General features: G+C 37.7%; 2 protein-coding genes across 2 annotated transcripts in view; one reads left to right on the plus strand and one right to left on the minus strand.

Moving 5' to 3' along the window:
* The window catches only part of RFESD (Rieske Fe-S domain containing), a 10,397-nt gene extending 7,422 nt beyond the window's left edge, over positions 1-2,975 (plus strand). Inside the window, exon 4 of the mRNA XM_024746974.1 lies at positions 1,888-2,975. Coding sequence (XP_024602742.1) covers positions 1,888-2,151 — 264 coding nt within the window. The 3' untranslated portion in view covers positions 2,152-2,975. The remainder of the gene's footprint in view (positions 1-1,887) is intronic.
* Positions 2,976-4,231: 1,256 nt separating this feature from the next.
* Positions 4,232-18,647, minus strand: part of SPATA9 (spermatogenesis associated 9) — a 29,818-nt gene continuing 15,402 nt past the window's right edge. Inside the window, exons 4-5 of the mRNA XM_024746973.1 lie at positions 9,771-9,866; positions 4,232-4,710 (exon numbers count right to left, since the gene is read on the minus strand). Of these exons, the coding sequence (XP_024602741.1) occupies positions 4,483-4,710; positions 9,771-9,866 (324 nt within the window). The 3' untranslated portion in view covers positions 4,232-4,482. The remainder of the gene's footprint in view (positions 4,711-9,770; positions 9,867-18,647) is intronic.

The following is an 18,647-nucleotide window of genomic DNA, read 5'->3' on the forward strand; positions in this document are numbered from 1 at the left end:
CCTCTCACTGTTGTGGCCTCTCCTGTTGCGGAGCACAGGCTCCGGACGCGCAGGCTCAGCGGCCATGGCTCACGGGCCCAGCTGCTCCGTGGATGTGGGATCCTCCTGGACCGGGGCACGAACCCGTGTCCCCTGCATCGGCAGGCGGACTCTCAACCACTGCACCACCAGGGAAGCCCTTGAACTATATTTTAATGCTTTGAGTACAATTACCAATATTCTAGGAATTCACAACACTACAATGTAAAGAAAACCATTTTACAGGTAAATATGAAAAATATGCCTGTCTTCTGACCTAGCAAATATACTCCGAGAGATCTACCCTGCATATTATTGTACAAATGTTTAAGTATATATACACTTACCTATATATATACTAAAGTATATATATATATATATATACACACTATATATATATTAAAGTATATATCATATACTTTAGTATATGTATATATACTAAAGTATATACACACACACACACGCACACACACACACACACATATATAGGAGAGGTTCAGTGTAGCGAAAAGTTGAAGGAAATCTAAATGTTTTAACAATAGGAAACAGTTTAAATTATGAATAGCCATGCTATGGAATAGTATACAACCATTAAATTAATGAGGCATGGGTTGTCAACAATATATTTTTGAGTGAAAAAGGCAAGTTGTAGAATAATAGGTCTAATGAGATCCCATTTTTTAAAAATAAAAAATAACATTCACTTTTTACTTTATACACTTCTACATAGTTTGAATTTTTCCAATGTGTATATATTACTTTTATGATTTAATAAAGGTATAAAAATATATATTTTAAGAAAGAAGTAACACTGTGAAGCCTTAACTGAGGAATGGGGGCAATGTCTTACTTCCTTGCATTCTCAAACCAGCTGCCTAATTTCCTGTTTTCTACTTCATGAAACTTCTCTCTCTCCCCTTCTCCCTCTCCCCTCACTATCTCTATCTCTCTGACTGGTACAAAGTACATGCTTAAATTTAGTGTTCCACTCTCTCTACACTTCGTATCTACCTAGTTCCACACCTGTCCTCATGTTAAAACATGTGAATTTAAATTATGAATGAACTTATGAATTATGAAACTGTTGTTTGCTGACGGTTCTGTCAGGGGAGGGTGGTACAAAACAGCATTTCTGCACTTCTGGTGTAGAGATAAAATGTAAGCATCTGGATGATAGCGTGGAAGAATTTCCCTCAGTTTCAGACCATAATGAGAGCTGAAAGACCTTGCTACTCAAAGTGTGGTCCATAGACCATCAACACTGGTGACACCTGGGACTGTCTTAAAAATGCAGAATATTGTGCCCTGCTCTTGGACTATGGAACTTACACAAGAGCTGCCTTTAATCAAGATCCAGGTGATTCCCATGCTTTTTAAAATTTTAGAAGCACTGCTTTAAGACAGTTAAAAGTTGGGAATTAACTACTTTGGATCATAAATTGCTCTTCAGTTAACATATGCACTTATGCCTTTAGTAACCTCTCTTGAAATTATATCTGAAGCTTACCATTCTTCCACCAGAGAGTGAAAATTCGTTTGGAAGCACTTGAAGCCCTTTCCCTATTTCTGTCAAGAAAGTGACATTAATATCTAACAGATAACAACACACTGCAGTCACATGGTGTAGTTGCCTGAGCTAGTTATCTTCTGATAGAGCTCTAACAAACTGGGTTTCTTATCAGCTGCAAAAGGAACTTGATGACTGCTAAGATTAGATTCTGCCTTATGCTGAATAATTTGTAAATGGCAGGGAAAAAGAGAAGCCTGTTTTTTAACCTGGTTCTTCTGCAATAGATTCTGTTCTGAGCCTGAGGTTTATTGTCAACATTGGAAATGTCATATTATAAAATCAATTATTTCTTTCCCCAGGAATTTGATGGACGACCATGTATAGTTTGCCCCTGGCATAAATACAAAATTACTTTGGCCACAGGAGAAGGACTGTATCAGTCTATAAACCCTAAAGATCCATCAGCAAAACCCAAGTGGTGCTCCAAAGGAATAAAGCAAAGGATTCACACAGTGACAGTGGACAATGGGAATATTTATGTGACTCTTTCTAATGAGCCTTTTAAGTGTGACTCTGACTTTTATGCCACTGGAATCTTCAAAGTAATTCAGAGTTCTTCCTGATAAAGTTTTATGGCAATGAAAAATGTTGTGTATGTTTTGAAAGTATTTTTAGAATAACCTTGCTTCAATACCAAAGATGATTAACTTTTTCCAAAATAGGCACATTTATTATCTTTAACAATCATATAAATGAAAGGTTCAAAGCACATGTACTTAGTGTGATGTAAGGATCATCATCAGGATGTATAGAATACATTTTAGCCAATCCTCTGGATTGATTGGAACCTGAAGGTTATAGGTTTAGAATATGCATTTTAAGAAGGATGAAAATAATTTAGAATAACCAAAGTGAAGAAAGGTTAAAAAAATTAGATCTACTAAGAAAAATTTAGGGGAAAATCCCTACTTGATATAGCAGACTTTATCATGGAAAAATTTTAATGTATACAAAGTAAACAGAATAATAAACCTCCACCACCCACCTTCAACAATTACCAGCATTCTTCCATTCTTGTTTCATTGATGCATGTATTCACCACCTCCCCTACTGATCGTTATAATTTTTTTTAGGTAAAATTTAAACACACTGAAATACTTAAATCTTAACTGTTCAGTTTTTCCAAATATATAGCAGACCATTTACACTTAAAAAATACCTCCCAAAATGGGATCAGTTTACATGCTGAATTTAAAAACAAGAAACTTAATTTGCCTGACATCAAAACCAAGTAAACTTTGGCTCCGTTTCTCTCCAGTCAAGGCAGACAGTTTCAAAGTAAGGAAGATACAGCTGCTCCCCAGCCATAAGAGATGTGAAAGTTTCAGCGAACCAAAGTACTTTGAATGCCTATATGAAATTTTCAAATAAAGTTTTTTAAATTTTATTTTTATAGAATTTTGTGCATGTATGTACAACTAAGTGTTTCGTGTAAATGTTATAGAGAGAAGAGATATAAGGTGTTGTTTCTCAGAGTCTTCTGAGTTCATAGGCAGGGTTGATAATTAAGTTGGTTCACCTTGCTTTTTCTATGCCAGTTATTTATGGCCAACGCTGTTCTGGTTGCGTCGTGCCCACACTGTACTATAAAACCCTGGGTACTGATCATCTAAAACTCAGCAGCACATAGTAGAATGTAAGAGTAGGTGGGACCAGAAGGAACTAGGATGCACAGATTATCAATTTGGAGTGAGAAAAGCTGTTTGTCAAAATTGGAACTTAGTTTCAAACCACAGTAATCTTCTTAGTGACGTAGGACTGAATTAAGGCTTAGTATTCTAAGGGGCCCACCTGGATCCTTTCCCTTGGTTATTATTAAAATAAGTGAATAAAGTATGTATCATTAAGGCTGTGCTTACAGAGCCCTTTGCTACATATTATTACATTTTTTTTCTGATGTATTGCTACATGCTACCCATATTCCAACACTCGCTATTCATTAGACTACTAATGAGCCAGGGCTGGGCTTTTTATAAATACTATTTTTGGCAGCAGCTACTCATCAGGTACAGGAAATGTGCCATCTCTGGGATGGGTACATCCCAGCCTATTATATCAGGTGCTAATCCTCCAGTGACTTAACATGTGTCCAGATTTTAAAATGCATGGAGGAAACCAAAGTACCTCCTGCAGGCAAAACCAGGACCCTGGTTTGCAGGGCCAATCACAAGCATTTTTTCTCAGGATCCAGTGGCAACAGTGAGTAATATGGACTTGGCTTCTGGTTCTTAATTTGTTCCTCTGGATGTGGAAATTAAAAATGTCATGTCATGTCCTGCTCTCATATACAGACCTCATCAGATTTGTAAACAATATTTTGTTTTATAAATTTACAACTATGAATTACAAGTTCTTCATAACTTTACAGATGAGTTTTAAAATAACTGATAATAGGCAGACTGAAACTATACAGCCTGTAGATAGAAAATATATATATCTTTTTATTATCTCTGAAAAGGATATGTAGCATTTTAACAGGGAGGGTTTTTTCCCCTCCCAGATCAGTAATTGGAGAGATACTCTAAATGAGTCTCTAATAAAAACATAAATGTATTATAAACATGCCCATATTATAAACCATAGCATAGAGTCTAACCCACCAATTTTCTGGTTCATTAAAAAATATCCATAGTCATATATACTACATCGATTCATTTTATTTTCTCTACCTTATAAATACTTGAGAATGACATTTTAGCAGTAGTCCCCCCGACCATTTTTATTTTTTCAAAGCAGAGCAGTTAGAATATGAAAACTAGTTTCCTAATTTTGTCAGATGCAATGTCATTAGATAACTCTTAAGCTCTGTTCAGTGATATTTAAGTTCAGATTTGCTCATTCATTCATTTCAGTTGATGGGTCAAACACAGAATGTAAAACCTGGATCTTATTCCTCAACTTATTACAGGAAGTCTGGGGCGATCTGAAATATTCTCCAGCTTCTCCAGTAATGACCTGTAAGGTTTTGCTTTGATTTCACCTTCAGAAAACAGAGGCTCAGAAAGCACAGGCTCAGAAAAGGCTTTTCTAAGATTTTCACTCTCCCCTCTGTTTTGCCTTATGGATTCTTCTTCTTGGAAAATTGTCATTACCTTCTCCAGCACAGCATTAACACAGACTGTCTAATAATAATAAAAATTTTTAAGTAAGGTTTCTTTTTAAGCTACTAAACTTACAGATAAAAATCCAATAAAACATTTAACATAAAGTCATCAATCTGTATATTCTAAGAAAGAAGCACTTTTGGGACTTCCCTGGTGGTCCAGAGGTTAAGACTCTGTGCTCCCAATGCAGGGGGCCCAGGTTCCATCCCTGGTCAAGGAAGTAGATCCCGCATGCTGCAACTAAAGATCCCACGTGCTGCAATGAGGATCCTGCATGCTGCAACTAAAACCTGGCGCACTCAAATAAATAAATAAATATTTTTTAAAACATCTAAGCACTTTCTTCCAGGTACCCCTGGCACATGATAAACATGAGGAGATTGATTCCTTATTATAAATACACCATAATCTAGAAAGAAAATTAAAACATAGTATGCTTTAATAAAGACATGCTTTATATTTTCCCCAATTCATTAGATGTTTTACATCTTTATTCTCTGATTTAATTAAATGAAACTTTTCTAAAACATTTTCTGAGAGATGGAATTTGTCCTCAAACATGTTAATATCTCAAAGTAGGTTTTTTGTTTTTACTTTTTCCCCCCTAGACTTTGCTTATCCCAATTGTATGCAATTGGAAGGGCATAAACATTTTGGTAAGAATTTAGAAAGTTAATGGATCAGTGATTTATAAGCAAACTTGTGATCCATTTTCCCTCAAAAAATGCCATTCAGTACTTAGTGTGTCAAAATAAAGCACACAGAGAAAAATAACTTCAAAAATTGAGAATCACTAAGAGCTGTATCTGTTAAACCTATAAGTTTACTGATGAAGATGATGATGCCAAGTATTTAAGGCAAGCAACAAGAATAATAAAATGTATAAAATATGAAAACACCTAAACTAGCTTATTTTACCAAAGAGATGCCTCCCAGGTGACATAATAGGCTATAAATGCTTAGAAGGTTTTTCTGAAGAGGGTAACAGAGAAAGGATTCAGGGCCTTGGCTTGGATAGCCTTTTTTTTCCTGACCTCCTTCCTCCTCTTTTCTTGCCTGTCTCCCACTATAGAATGGGCGGACACCAGATGCTTTCCTTCACTTCCCTGTGTTACTGTATGGCAATGTGACCCTGTTCTGGCCAACTAAAAAAAATGTCTGCTGTGGAGGAAGATAGGATTTTTGGAAGAGTTCTTCCTCCTTTTGTATAAAAAAGACTCTGTCTTTTGCCTCTACTATCTCCTCCCTCTTGCTTTGGACACTGATATGCATATAAGGCCTGAGCATGAGGCAACAAACCTAAGGACCCAAAACAACAAACAGGATAGCCAAAGAGAAAGATGGAAGGGCCCTGGGTTCATGATGACATTGTAGATCCACTGTACAAACCCGGGAACTGCCTAACTCCAGACTTCTAATTAAGAGAGATATTTAAATGTCTGTATTGATTAAGGTATTCTCAGGTATTTTTTGTTACTTGTATCTGAGTATACCCAAATCTAGAGCTATAAACCTTGAGGTCCATCACTTCCAGATGCAAACAGCTTTAGCCATTTATCACAAATATGATCATTTTCTATGTATGCCGTGCTGTGAAAAAAGGTTGGGAAGCCCTATCCTATTTGATACATTTCTTCTTCCCTCACTTACAACATTTTATATGTGCCCATTCTAACCAATTCTGTCCAAGTCTCAGAAAATGAAGGGTCTTGACCAAGGTCAGCATCTCTCTATCTTTGCTTTTAACCTATACTCTACCATTTTGTCTATCAATTATTCCCTGCTTCTTCAACCTCTCATTCTTGACTAGCTCCTCCCCTGCAACCTGTAACATGCTGAAGTATCTTCTATCCTAAAATTTAAAAATTAAAAATCGCTCTGGCTCTGTGTCCCTCTTGACTGCTACACACACTCTTTTCTTCATCACACCAGGGCCGACATTCATGATTTCCATTTTATCATCTCTTCACTCTTCCTGCTTATTTCTGTCTTCCTTATCCCATCACACCACTGAAATAGTTCTCAAGATGGTTAATTCCAACATCTTTACTACTAGATCTAATGGACACTTTTCAGATCTGCACTTTACTTGACTTTTTCTGCTTGTATGTGACACTTAACCACTCACAACTTCCTAAGTCTCTACTTCCTTGCCAGTGTTTCTCCTGATTCACTTCCTACTTTTCTAATTATTGGTCCTTTGTCTCCTTCATGGATTTCTTCTTAGCTCACCTTAAATGTAAGCTGTTCTTCACATTTCTGTCAACTTTCTACTCTTTTCACTTGGCATGGTTCCACTCACGGGACACTAACTTCCAACATATATGTTATTTGCCTTCAAAACCGTAATTCTAGCCCTGACCTTTCCTACGTCTTGGATGCATATATGACCAATTATCAGAGGTCACCAAAAAATGGTTTCTATTACCTACTTAGAAAGTTTATAGCATGACAAATCATGTAGGATGATCTCAAAAGCCTTTGAAAAATTAGAGAAATTTTGGTTTTTAATCTAGTTTGTTTTAGTTTCACCATAGCTGTTTCATCCCACCCATTTTCTGCAATGTTTTTGCATCAATTCTGTATGAGATTCACATTTAAGATACTGAGCATTTCTCAAAAATTCAAAAGACTTGCAACATTTTTTATTCGATAAATTCAGAGTTTTTGAAACTGTAAATATGTTTTAAAAGTTCTTTTACTTTGTTTTTTTTTCAAGGATGTCTTGGCTATTCTTTACCATTTGCATTTCCCTATAAATTTTAGAATAAACTAGTCAATGTACACATATACACCTGCTCAGATTTTAATTGGGACTGCACTGAATCTATGGATTATGGGGAAATTTTAATCTTTATTATTGTGTGTTTCAATATGATCAAAAATATTAACAAATATGTAAAAGACCTCTAACAAAAAAAGCCATAAAATTATTAAGAGAAATTAAAGAAGATCTAAATAAATAGAGGAATACACCATGTTCATAGACTGGAAAAAGAAATTCTACCAGTTATCAAGCCTTATTGTAAAGCCTTATTGTAAATAATACAGTGTTGAATTGGTGCAGGAAGACAAACAGATCAACTGACTAGAACAGAGAGAATATAAACAGACCTACATATTTAAGGACATTTGATTTATTAAAAAAGAGGTGTTCTGGGGCAATAGGAAAAGGGTTTTTTTTCCCCAATAAATTGAGTTGGATTAACTGGAAACCAATGGAGGAAAAATTTTACCCTTACCTCATACCAATTCCAGATGTAATCTAAAAGTGAAAGGCAAAATAACAAAGCTCCCAGGATATATCAGAGGGAGTAGTTTCAGGACCTCGGATGTATGTCAAGATTCCCTAATTAAGACATAAAAAGCACTTAATATAAAGATTAATAAATTGGACTACATTAAAATTAAGAACTTCTGTTTTAAAAGACATTGCTGAAAGTGAAAGGCTAGTCACAAAATAAATCTGCCCATATTCAGCCAAAAAAGGGCTTGTTCTAGTAATATAGTTAAAAGTACAATTTGATAATAAAATGATGGACAACTCCAAGTAGGAAAATGAGAAGAGACTAACAGAAATTAACAAAAGAGGATATCCAAATGTCCAATTACTGTATAAAAGTATTCAATCTCATTAACAATCAAGAAAATGCAGATTAAAACCACAATGTGATAGTACTACATACCCACAAGAACGGCTATACTGGAAAAGATTGACAATACCAAGTGTCAGTGATGATACAGAGCAACTAGGATTAATAATCTGCCAGGATGAATTGTTAAAACTATTCTGGAAAACTTTGGCAATATCTGCTAGAGATGAACATATGCAAATTCTACAGTCCAGCAATTTCACCAAAACATATGTACAAGAATATTCATAGCAACATTATTCACAATAGACAAAGTTGTAAATAAATATTCAAAAATAGAATGGATAAATAGCTATATATTCAATCAATGGAATACTACACAGCAACGGCTGGCAATCAACTACTGTTACAGGCAACAAATCTCACAATGATAATGTTAAGCAAAGCGACAAATACAAAAGAAAATATAGTATATGATTTCATTTATATACAACTCAAAACTGACTATGGTATTAGAAGTCAAAATAGTGGTTGCCTTTACAGAAGAGGTTAGTGGGGCTTCCCTGGTGGTGCATTGGTTGAAAATCCGCCTGCCAATGCAGGGGACATGGGTTTGAGCCCTGGTCCAGGAAGATCCCACATGCCATGGAGCAACTAAGCCCGTGCGCCACAACTACTGAGCCTGCGCTCTAGAGCCCGTGAGCCACAACTACTGAGCCTGTGTGCTGCAACTACTGAAGCCCGCGTGCCTAGAGCCTGTGCACCACAACGAGAAGCCACCACAATGAGAAGCCTGCACACCACAACGAAGAGTAGCCCCTGCTCACTGCAACTAGAGAAAGCCTGCATGCAGCAACAAAGACCCAACACAACCAAAAATAAATAAATAAAATTAATTAATTAAAAAAAAAAGAGGTTAGTGATTGTGAGGGGTGCAAGAAAGAGTCTTCTAACATGATGGTATAATGTTTTGTTTCTTGACCTGTGTGATACATAGATTAATAAATTTTCTGATAATTCACCAAGGTGTGCACTTTTCTCTTTGTATGTTGTACATTTTTAAAAAATTAAAGATAAGTATAAATGGCAGTGGATTAAAAGAAAATAACCCTTATAATTTATAATATTCTTTATATTTTTGTCATGCTTTTTAATGAACACTTTTGGAATTCAAAAGACAGAATAGTGAACTTTAACCAACCATGGCACAATGGCTGGAACAAAACAACTGTAGCTAAATGAAAGCAAAACCAAAATGTTTTGAGCAAATAGTAATACGTTTTATAAAAATAAAATAAGTTTAGTTATCTAAGCAACTTAGTTTTTGGTGGATTGACTTGGCTCCTTAGAAATGTAATTTTTTAATGTAAAATTATTCTGTGTAACAAGAGAATTTAAATACCTTGGTTTATACAGTTTATACAGTATATCTTTACATAAAATAAGTATAGTTATTTCTAGATTCTAATAATTTTATTAACTTACCAAATAAATGAGTGCTGTGTATGAAGCATACATTATGCTAGTTAAAGCAGTCTTTGCTGAGAAAGAAATGATTTCAAACAAAGATCCATTTCTGACCTGAAAAAACGAAAGAGTTTTCTTATTAAAACAAAAAATTTTCAACGTTACAATGTTAAATTTTACAATGTTATTGTAAAATGAGAATTCAAATATTTATAAAGTCATCTACTTTAGATCTGAGTTATCTCACATCCTGAAAATATATTGTTTTTCTCCTTTACAAAAAGATACTTTCTTTTGCTAATTTAAATCTATGACAAATCTATAAAAAACCTTGCATTTCCAAAATCTGCATTACTTTAACTTTCTTACATTTACCAAGTGTGCTCACTAGGGGGTGCCGCTGTGCCTGTTAGAAAAACAGTCTTTGTCCAAATTAATGTAGTCATCCTTTACTAAATTCTTCACCTCTTCAATTAAGCAAACAGCAATCAAAATACCGAGCGTTTCCTGGAGATTAATGACCTGCTTGGAAATGTTAATCATGAGAATGCTGAAGGCCAGGCATTAAACTTAGATGATCATTAAGTTTCAAGAAATACTCTGTGTTCATATTCAGCATATGCTTTTTGAAATGTAGACGTTTACACCAATAGAGAATTTGTCTCTCAGATGTTTCTACCTTCTAGAAGGTGTCCCTGCCTCAACATAACAGTATAATATATTCAGTTTAAGGGACTAGTATAATATATTCAGATTAAGGGACCTATACTCTTATAGGCTACCTCTGTTGCCTTGAGCTATAAGGACATGAAATGATGACATTAGGAAAAACACTCCCTTCCCATTCAGCAGTGAAGTGGCAGTTAGCCATGCTCCTCTGCAGTAAGAGCCAAGCCACTCAGAGGCTTCAATAACTCCCCAAAGGTACAAGCTGTATCCTAAAATCATGTAAATGCATAGTAAAAATGCACACAAATTAGAAAGAAGAGTATGTATGTGTTCATTAAAAAGTTATTTATAACACTGAAAAACTGAAACAATGATAGCAGAATGGCTCGGTAAATTATGCTATATTCACCCAATGGTATATTGCAGCCTTTTAAAAGGTGCTTCTGAAGAACATGTGATAATATTTTATTGAACAGACATTTATATGGCACTGTGTACCAGGTCCTGTTCGAAGTGCTTGTTGTTGTACTATACTCAGTTTTTGCTTACTGCTGTCACTACTGATGAAGAACAAAACTGCCCATCACCATTTTCTTCTTCTCTCAAGTGATTTATGGGATGCCGAAGCCAAGAATACTATCTAGCCTAGTAGCTAAGAGATGGTGGGGTAAGGAGGGAGGGGGAAGGGGAGTTTCCCTTTTTATTCCCTACGTTTCAGGCCATACCAACTCCTACACATAGGTATATAGGTGGGGGCAGTTTTAGCCCACTCTTTCCATAAGTCAGTCTGGAAAATTTCCCAGAAGTTCCTGGCTTCTGGAAAGAGTTTCCATGAAATGAAGCAGCTGCTGCTCTTTCCCTCTTGCTGAAAGAATCAAAATGATAGCCTGACATTGAATCCCACTATTGGGCTATAAGGAGACAAACATATAAATAGGGAGCAGAGGTCAGGAAGGAAATCAGATATACTCCAATAGAATGCCTCCTAGTAGAGTAAAAGATTCATGAGTTTGTGAATATATGAATGTTTAAGTGGAAGGTCCATAGTCAATAATTGGTAGGCCATAAACAATAAAAAATAAAAGTGGTGTCTGCATGCAGGGAAAATTACTCTGTTTCTGTTTCACTGCATCTTTCTTTTTCAGGTTTTTGTCCTTCACCTAAAAGTAATTAAAATTGATGAGTTTCAAAATAAATATGTATCTTATATATGTTATGCTTCTCAGCAATGAACCTGTATGTTGCCTAAGGGTCACTTTTTCACCATTTTAATGCTTTTAATAAATACTTGTTATTCCTGTAATAAATCAGCCCTGTAGAAAATATATTTCCTCCAAAATTTATGTGGCTACTGGCTAAGTAGCCATTTTTCCATTTTATGACTCACTTGCAATACATGTTTTTCATATTATAAACCACACTGTTTCATTTTGGTTTGCTATGAGCAGGAACAGTGTATGGTAAAAACTGAGATAATCAGGAGAAATTTGGAAAATGGAAGGCTTTGTCTAGATTGTCTTGGCCTATTTCAAAAATTTTTATCTTAACCTCATAATTACATGAATTTTATTTGCATTTTAAGTTAAAAGTATCTTGATATCAATATTATACCCATATATTTCTTTTTTGAATTTGGAAATAGTAAAATATAAGATACATGGATATTTCAATCTTTAACTAAATTTCTCCCACATTATTTCATGTTCCACTTCTCCCACATAATTCTGACTGCCTTATCTCATAAAAGAAATACTTATATTCGTTTTATTTTCACTAATAATGAGATAAGTCACAAAAAAGCAAACTATACGCTGTTTAGAAAATACAGACCCACTTACAGATAACCTGCAGGCTGGAGAATTACCAGGTCCAACTTAATTTATGTTGTCCAAAACCATCTTGATGAGAGATATCAAGGGAGTAATGGGGGGAAAAAACTCTAACAGTGATTCACAAATAAGTGTTGGAAGAAGCACTGACTGCTTTTATAGGTTCAGAAAATAGTGTTTCCTATAGGTTTGGGAAAGCTACATGATCATGTCTTTGCTTAGCAACCCACTATACTTGTGAAGACAGGAAATACTGCTAGCAGTCCACAGAAAAGAAAGCTATCTGACTTTATTTATCCCAGTATTAACATCCTGTGGAGCACTGCTGTTGAATGAGCTCTTAATCAGGTGGTCCTATAAAAGCTCAAATGTCCCAACCTCTTGGCCAACCTGCAAAAGTATGTCTTCAAGATTCCAAGACTTCTACTTTCTAGGAATTGTCCTTTTTTCCCAGGTTTTGAATTATACCACCCAAGATAGCCTCATGGCAAGCCCATCAAGGAGCTACAGAAGTTCCTGATATTTGTGAGGTTTCCAGTTTAAACCCCAAACTGGAGTCTACCTTGGAGGGTGGGGGGGTGAGGAAGAAACTTTACTTAGATAAGCCTCTGACTTTCATCCTGAAAAAGGGAGCACAAGTTCACTGGGATCCACTTATGGCACACACACTTTTGAGGCTAAGAGTTTTCTTTACTTTGCCCATCTCTTGCCTATGCCACTCCACAGAGTCTGTACAAAGTAGAAATAGACATCTCTAATACCACTATAAGGAAGATTCTATCACAGAAAGAGCTCCTGGTCCTGTGGCCCTGCGTTGGGCTGCCAAAGTCAACGACTATGTCTGGGAGCTGACGTGTCTTGGCTGAAGTCAGCATTCAAAGCAATTATCTAGGTCACTGAAGCCTAGGCTGCAAGCTTCGCTCAGCCAGGCAGCTTACAAGGCTAAGCAGATGCAGCATTCTGTAAGTACTGCTGCTGGGGATCTTAAAAATCACCAGGAACTTCTCAGTTTTCCGTTTCTAAGGCCCCTTGTAGAAGAGGCAGCTATACTACTATAATCTCAGCCCAGCAGAATGGGGAAAGGTTTGAGGAGCAAGCTGACTCAGCACCCATATAGCCAGGTGCAAAGAAAGCCTCTTTTAACAAGATGGCCAGTTGGACAGCCCTGACCCCAACTCTCTGTGCTCATGTCACAAGCCACTGGAATCTCTTCAGGTCACTTATATTGGTTGGGTCTTCGGGTAGTTCATATTTGGCACAATATCATTAAATATGCTAAGATGCACAGTACATGCTCTACAGCTGAGCACGCAACCAAAAGGCCCGGACAGATTGTCAAGAGAGCTCCTGTGACAGCGTCTATACTCTAATTGTCTTGACGAGACCATCACTATATGCTACATCTCAGACCACACCAAAAAGCTGAAACACTACCTAGTTACAGGCAGTAATGACAATGCTTCTCTATTTAGAGTTCTTGAGGGAAGTAATCTGCCTGACTGGCATTCCAAGCTACATGATAGCCAGCAGAGTTCTGGTAGAACCATTTAAGGTAGAAATGCATCTTTCCATCATTCATCATCCTCAGATCAGTGATGAGACAGAGCACATGAAGAGGATCTTTAAAACTTTGCTTCTGATAGGTTAACTAGGCCGCTTACCTTTCTAAAGTGATGCCCTCCATGCAGCCACAAAGCATATCCCCTGGCATAGTAATTCCATATTTCGCTCCTTGTATTTCTACACGCCACAAAGTTCCATCTTGACACAGGAAGCCTGACAATTCTTTTTTTTTTTTAATTTTTAAATTTTACTTATTTATTTTTGGCTGCGCTGGGTCTTTGTTGCTGTGCGCAGGCTTTCTCTAGTTGCGGTGAGTGGGGGCTACTCTTCTTTGCAGTGCGCAGGCTTCTCATCGCGGTAGCTTCTCTCGTTGAAGAGCACGGACTCTAGGCGCGCAGGCTTCAGGAATTGTGGCACGCAGGCTCAGTAGTTGTGGCACACGGGCGTAGTTGCTCTGCGGCATGTGGGATCTTCCCGGACCAGGGATTGAACCGGTGTCCCCTGCATTGGCAGGTGGATTCTCAACCACTGCGCCATCAGGGAAGCCCCAGCCTGACAATTCTTGAAGTAATTCATGCTGGAATCTACTCCAGGTAAGCTGAACTCTGTGCTGTGCCACTTACCTCTCAGCACACTCTGGCACCATGGATACATTCCATTCACGGACCAATTCACTGACCTCCACCACACCTCATATCTTTTAATTCTCCAGGTCATTATCTTCACTATTCATACTTCTGTATCTTTCCTCACTGAGACTTTCACATTTGAGCTATTTTGTTTTCTTCCTTGCTACAACTTAGGTTCCTTTCAGTGGCAATCCTGAATCTCCACCTAGCTAATACATATTACCCAAGAAAAGCTTCTTCCTCACTCCTAACCCTCAAGGACCCCAGAAGCTCTGACTTGGGACTGTTCCCACTTATCGCACTTCAGCCATATGGAACTACCTACATTTCCTACATAAGTCGTGCTCTCTCTTGCCTCAGCTTCTTAATATACACTGTTCGCTTCCTTGAATGATTCTCCTACTTCTTCACTGGGCTAATTTCCCTTCCTTCAAGCCTCAGATCCAGTATCATCTTCTAGAAAGCCTACACTGATTACACTTAGGAATTATACGCTCCTTGTTGATGCTTCCATAGTACACTTCGCACACTTTAATCACGCACTCAGTACACTCTACTGACATTGCTTATTTGCCTATCATCCCTAGAGTCCATGGGACATCTATGAATCCCTAGTACCTAAACTCTTGATTTTACATGTCAGGTTTTCAATAAAAATAATGTTTACCAAGTGAATGAAAAAGTAGAATTACACCTCATTTACTTCCAAGAAGAAATTTAACCATCTTATAACTTGTAAAAGATATTAAGAAGTAAAGCTGAAGGACATCTAGTTCCAGTAACGTGGCAGACTGAGCTAGTGGGGAACCTCTCACATAAAAAAATCTAGAAATTCTATATAAAATCAAACTCCAAAAATTTAATACAAGACAGAGTTCACAAAAAGTGGAAGGAAAGAAAGAAGGGAGGGAGGGAGGGAGGGGAGAGGAAGGAAGGAAGGAAGAAGTCCTCCTATGCCAGGAAAGAAGAGGGAACTAAAAGCCAAGCAGTAAGTGTGTGAGATTATGTCCCAGGAACACTGGGGTTGCTACTGGATCCTGAAATAATGGCTGGGGGCTTGAGTTTTAATAAAGATCCTGGAGATGAGACTTGGATGCACATGAGGTGAGGATCAGGCCTTTGCAGAGCTGCAATCTCAGTGAAAGGGGGAATAGAAAAACTGCACCCACCAGTCCAAAAAGAAGGTGAGGAAGCTGGTCTCCACCAGGGACTGATATCTCCAGAGCACAAGCAAAATTCTCTAGAGGAACAGTTCTACTACCAAGGCCAGAAGGGATTTCTATTTTTTAAAAATCCTTATTGGAGAAAAACTTTAAAACAAAACAAAAACAAAGAAATAATGAGGAGACACAATATAGATCACAATAGTCAGAAAGATTAGCATCCCCCCAAAATTTCAAAGAATAATATTTTAGAAGACCATAAATAAGTATTTTTAAAATAGATTTTTAAAAAGAAATAAACCTATAAAAGGACACTTTGAAAGAAGTGGAAATTTAGGGGAAAACACCAAATAGAATTTCTAGAGATAATATAATGTTTGAAATTTAAAATACATTTAATAAGTAAAAGAGCATATTAGATACAGCTGGAGAGAGCTGGTTAACTGGAAGACAGATCAGAGGAAGTTATTCAGGATGTATCAAAAAGAGATAAAGAAAAGGAAAATATGAAGAAGGTAAGTGGACATAAAGAATAAAATGAGAAGGTCCAAAGTATGTTTAGTAGGCATTCCAGCAGATGAGATTAGATAAAATGAGAAAGAGGCAATACTTGAAGAGATAATGGCTAAGAGTTTTCCAGAATTGAAATTATCCTCAAATTCAAAAATCGCAAAGGCTCCCAAGAATATGTACCCATTCCAAAAAGCATTTTGACAACAGCTAATAAAACTGAAGATGTGGGGCTTCCCTGATGGCGCAGTGGTTGAGAGTCCGCCTGCCGATGCAGAGGACACAGATTCGTGCCCCAGACCGGGAAGATCCCACATGCCGCGGAGTGGCTAGGCCCGTGAGCCATGGCCACTGAGCCTGCGCGTCTGGAGCCTGTGCTCTGCAACGAGAGAGGCCACACAGTGAGAGGCCCGCGTACCGCAAAAAAAACCCCAAAAAACTGAAGATGTGTATCCCTCATGACCCAGCAATCCCCCTTGTAGATATATACCTGGAGAAATGTCTCATACATATGGACGAGGAGTCATTTACAAGAGTGTTCAGTGAAGCACTGTTTGTAATACAAAAATTTTGGAAACTAAATTGTCCATCTGTTCAGTAACAGATAAACTGTGGATTACTTTTTCTTATAATGGAATACCACAAAGAAGTTAAAGTAATAAACCACAGAACCATAGCTATATATATCAAAAATGTTGAGTGAAAAAGGAAGTTTCAGAAGAGTAAGTACAGTATCATATCATTTATATAAATTTTAAATATGCACAGGATGATAGATGTATACAAATGCAGTTAAAATATAAAACATGCATGAAAATGCTTACATCAACTTCAGGATAATGATTACCTTTGGTAGAAAAAAAAAGGAAGGGATCGGAGCATGGTTAATTATATTTCTTTTTATAAAACAGATATCTAAAGGCAATATGGCAAAATATTACTACCAGTTTAAATTTGGGTGGGACTTCTGATAAACTATTTTTTATATATTTTGAAATATTTTATTGATAATCTAAAAAATTAAAGCTAGCTCCTAAGACAATTAGAACAAGAGCAAAGGAGAAGATATTTCATAGGTGTTGATTCTGTATTGATGTCAAAAGAGACAGTATATGGACCCTGGACAAATCACTTAGTCCCTCAACCTGGTTCCTTCATCTCATTTCCTGGAATAAGTTATCACAAATAAGCTCTAACTTCACCTATGGAAACTCACTGTCAGGCAAGGCAAAAGGCAAGCACATTGTTTTTTTTAGTTCTCATTATTGGATAGAAGGAAACGGATTCCACTGGAAAGGGAGATTATCTTCCTGCCACTGAACTTTCATGAGTATTGTGAGACAATTCTCCATAGATATCTCCCATTCCTGTACAGCAGCAGTCCCCAACCTTTTTGGCACCAGGGACCGGTTTCGTGGAAGACAATTTTTCCATGGACCAGGGGTGGGTGCCGATGGGAAACGGTTTCCGGATGGTTCAAGTGCATTACATCTATTGTGCACTTTATTTCTATCATTACTACACTGTAATATACAATGAAACAATTATACAGCTCACCATAACGCAGAATCAGTGGGAGCCCTGAGCTTGTTTTCACTTGCCACTCACTGATAGGGTTTTTGGTTTGTTTAATTTATTTATTTTATTTTTTGCTGCGTTGGGTCTTCACTGCTGCACTCGGGCTTTCTCTAGTTGTGGTGAGCAGGGGCTACTCTTCATTGCAGTGTGCAGGCTTCTGACTGTGGTGGCTTTTCTTGTTGTGGAGCACAGGCTCTAGGTGCACAGTCTTCTGTAGTTGTGGCTCGCGGACTTAGTTGCTCCGCGGCATGTGGCATCTTCCTGGACCAGGGCTCAAACCTGTGCCCCTGCATTGGCAGGCAGATTCTTAACCACTGCGCCACCAGGGAAGCCCCATTGATAGGGTTTTGAAATGAGTCAACAAGCAACTGATTTATTATGGTCTCTGTGCAGTCAAACCTCTCTGCTAATGATAATCTGTTATTTGCAGCCACTGCCAGCACTGGCAACACCTCCTCAGCTCCATCTCAGACCATCAGGCATTAGATTCTCATAAGGAGCACGCAACTTAAATCCCTCGTATACGCAGTCCACAGTAGGGTTCACGCTCCTATGAGAATCTAATGCCGCCACTGATCTGACAGGAGGCAGAGCTCAGGTGGTAATGCGAGCGATGGGGAGCGGCTGTAAATACAGATGAGACTTCGCTTGCTCACCCGCCACTCACCTCCTGCTGTGCAGCCCGGTTCCCAACTGGGTTGGGGACCCCCAGCTGTGCAGATTGGGCCTTCTGATATGGATGAATAGCAAACAGCTTTGTAAGCTAGAGAAAGTATATTCCTTTGGAGAGATCTAGAGATGTACTTCCCAAGATATGTCACAGGGCACTAAAGATAAAACCTTCTCCTTACCCTCCAGAAACATTTGTTTTTCTCTCTCTCTCCTCTCTCTCTCTCTCTCTCTCTCTCCTCTCTTCTCTCTCTCTCTCTCTCCCCCTCCCCCCCCCCCCCCCCC

This window comes from Neophocaena asiaeorientalis, unplaced genomic scaffold (assembly GCF_003031525.2).
Source record: "Neophocaena asiaeorientalis asiaeorientalis breed wild unplaced genomic scaffold, Neophocaena_asiaeorientalis_V1.1 scaffold550, whole genome shotgun sequence".
Classification (NCBI taxonomy): Eukaryota; Metazoa; Chordata; class Mammalia; order Artiodactyla; family Phocoenidae; genus Neophocaena; species Neophocaena asiaeorientalis.